Source organism: Branchiostoma floridae, chromosome 10 (genome assembly GCF_000003815.2).
Source record: "Branchiostoma floridae strain S238N-H82 chromosome 10, Bfl_VNyyK, whole genome shotgun sequence".
Taxonomy (NCBI): domain Eukaryota; kingdom Metazoa; phylum Chordata; class Leptocardii; order Amphioxiformes; family Branchiostomatidae; genus Branchiostoma; species Branchiostoma floridae.
This window is the reverse complement of record NC_049988.1, coordinates 17,147,655-17,150,042: the sequence shown is the minus strand read 5'-3', so window position 1 is coordinate 17,150,042 and position 2,388 is coordinate 17,147,655. Positions and strand designations below refer to the sequence as shown.

The 2,388-nt window shown below is 40.3% G+C and overlaps 1 protein-coding gene across 1 annotated transcript in view; it reads left to right on the top strand.

Moving 5' to 3' along the window:
- The first annotated feature begins 165 nt into the window (after positions 1 to 165).
- LOC118424986 (mucin-2-like) overlaps positions 166 to 2,388 on the top strand; it is a 13,881-nt gene continuing 11,658 nt past the window's right edge. Inside the window, exon 1 of the mRNA XM_035833799.1 lies at positions 166 to 401. Within this exon, the coding sequence (XP_035689692.1) occupies positions 257 to 401 (145 nt within the window). The 5' untranslated portion in view covers positions 166 to 256. The remainder of the gene's footprint in view (positions 402 to 2,388) is intronic.

The following is a 2,388-nucleotide window of genomic DNA, read 5'->3' as shown; positions in this document are numbered from 1 at the left end:
AAAAAAAACAGCCGAAGCCTAACCTCTGCTTGGGAGAGTAATCCTTTACAGTTGTCATGCAATAAATTAAAGTACTATCTATCTATCTGTGTGAACACATGTTAACGTATTTGTGACTCTGTGCCGCTAGCCTCAGTGCACAGCTGACTAAACCACAGTCATAGTGACGTCACGCAGGTAAGACCGGTACACTGTCGTCTGATCGAGCTGTCAGTCATGTGCGGGCGGGTCCCCGTCAGCCTATCGCTAACCTTTCATGCGGATTTTAACCCTGAAATCCCGTCAGAGTCAAGGTAGCAGTTCCTTCGGTATGGAGGGGAGCGCGGTTCGCAAAATGTACGGATTTGCTGCGTCGTTTTTGTTGATATGTGGAGGAATTTCGCCGGTTTTCTGTACCACAGGTGAGTGAAAAAAACTAATTAAATATTTAGACCCATTCATAACGTATTTCTTTGCCTGCTTTTCTTTATGGTTAACAAAGGGGGTTCTAGGAAGGCCTGTGTTTTCATAAAATCGACATCTGAGTGCGAATTCATTTAGAAATTGCGAGCAGGTCGGCTTCGAAAACCTCTGTTCCAGGCCGCTATCGCCACAAGTTTGTGTAAAAATGTGACCTACGTACCTGTATGTGAATTTGATGGGGAAACTTTTTGGAATGTGAAAATGTGACCGTTGATCAAAAATATATGTGTGAGAGAGAGAAAAACATGGCAAGATATTGTGAGATATTTTGAAAACTTGTTAAAAGAGGATAGCCCATAATTGGGAAAATACCTGAAAAGTGGAGCGGAATGATTGATAATGACAGAAAAGTGGATCGTTTGTGGCAAAGAAAGTGCAAATCGAAGACACTCTTACAGTGGGCAGGGCGCATATGTATGACAAAATGTCATTGTTAATATTCAGCTAAGTTGTATATTTGTATACACATTTCATCATTCACATCCACCCAAAATCGCATTATCCCTTTCACATAATTTTCACTGTACATAACAACGTACAGTCACGTCACATAACACGTCTAGAATACTTTCCGTCAAGTTCACATAAAGATCACATTTATGCTCTTGGTAGTGATGTAACGTTAACCCATAGGACTGAGGAAAATGGTTGCTGAGGACAGGGTGGGGATAACTATATATATATATATAAGTAAAATTATTCTAACCCATTCATTCTAGAACAGTTACATCAGAACAACTTAAATACCCTGCCAAATGTACGAGAACTGTAACATGTTTACCTCGAGTAAAATCGTGCCATTGAAATTGCGAAGATCGCTTAGAATAAAGTAATTGCGAAACAGAACAAAATAACAGGTGTTCTTGACAATAGTTTGACCTTAGCAAAGTAGGCCTAACAACCACATGTTTACAAACGATATACTATGTATAGTCAAAACTGCCTATAATATGGCTACTCAAGGAAAAATGTAGTTCCATAACCTTTGCTAGACCGGTTAGGGGACATTGGATTGTTAACCACGGTGTCTATAGGACATGGAATTTTGCCTCCCCAACCGAAGTTTGTTCAATCCAACCAACACTTTCTTATTTCCTAAACAACTTCTTCAAAGAAAAAGATCCATGGCGGAAAAGAAGTCAGCCGGTATAGTCATAGGGCAACTTAATTAGAGGCAGGTTTGTTCCGCTAGATAAAAGGTGCGGTGTTTTATTGTGTTGGTTTTCCTGAATTAGGTTGGATAAATATACAAGCCTTACCCTTTGTTCAATGAACTCTCAACTACTTGCTATTGGTGATAGGTAGAGAAATATCAATGCACAAATATCTGTTTAGTACCAATTTTCTATATATCGCTTCCTTTTTGTTCATTTTAGCGTTAGGATAGGACATTTGAAAAAAAAATCATCGAAGCGAAAAAAGGGTGCTCCCAAAACAAACAACCTAGAATATACCTGCTCTAACACCTGGTTTTGCGTTACCCAAACAACTGAGATACCGTGCACACCCGACGGCAGAAACGGATATTTGCATACTCCTATAATATACTGCCCTAAACATGAAAGAGGCCATTGTCACTGAGATGACATGGTACATGTTCATGTGACTGACACGGAAACAAAAAAGCTAATCTCGCTGACGCACTTCGTGTCCTCAGTGACAAGGCACGTATTGTTTTGCCAAGCGGATGTGATTCGAGAATTTCTCCGTATCACGATTTACAATAACTGAGTAATTTCCAAGCAGATCCTACGGTAGCCTAGCCTGGATACCATCCGGATAGTAGTTCGCGCCTATGTTCGCTTCTGCACAGAGAAGCGACTTTATATAGTGTATAATGAACGCTAGAGCAAACTACTTTCCGGATGGTACACAGGCTAACGGTAGCATAAGATAGTATCAAAAGCTGCCAGAAGAGTGAAGCCG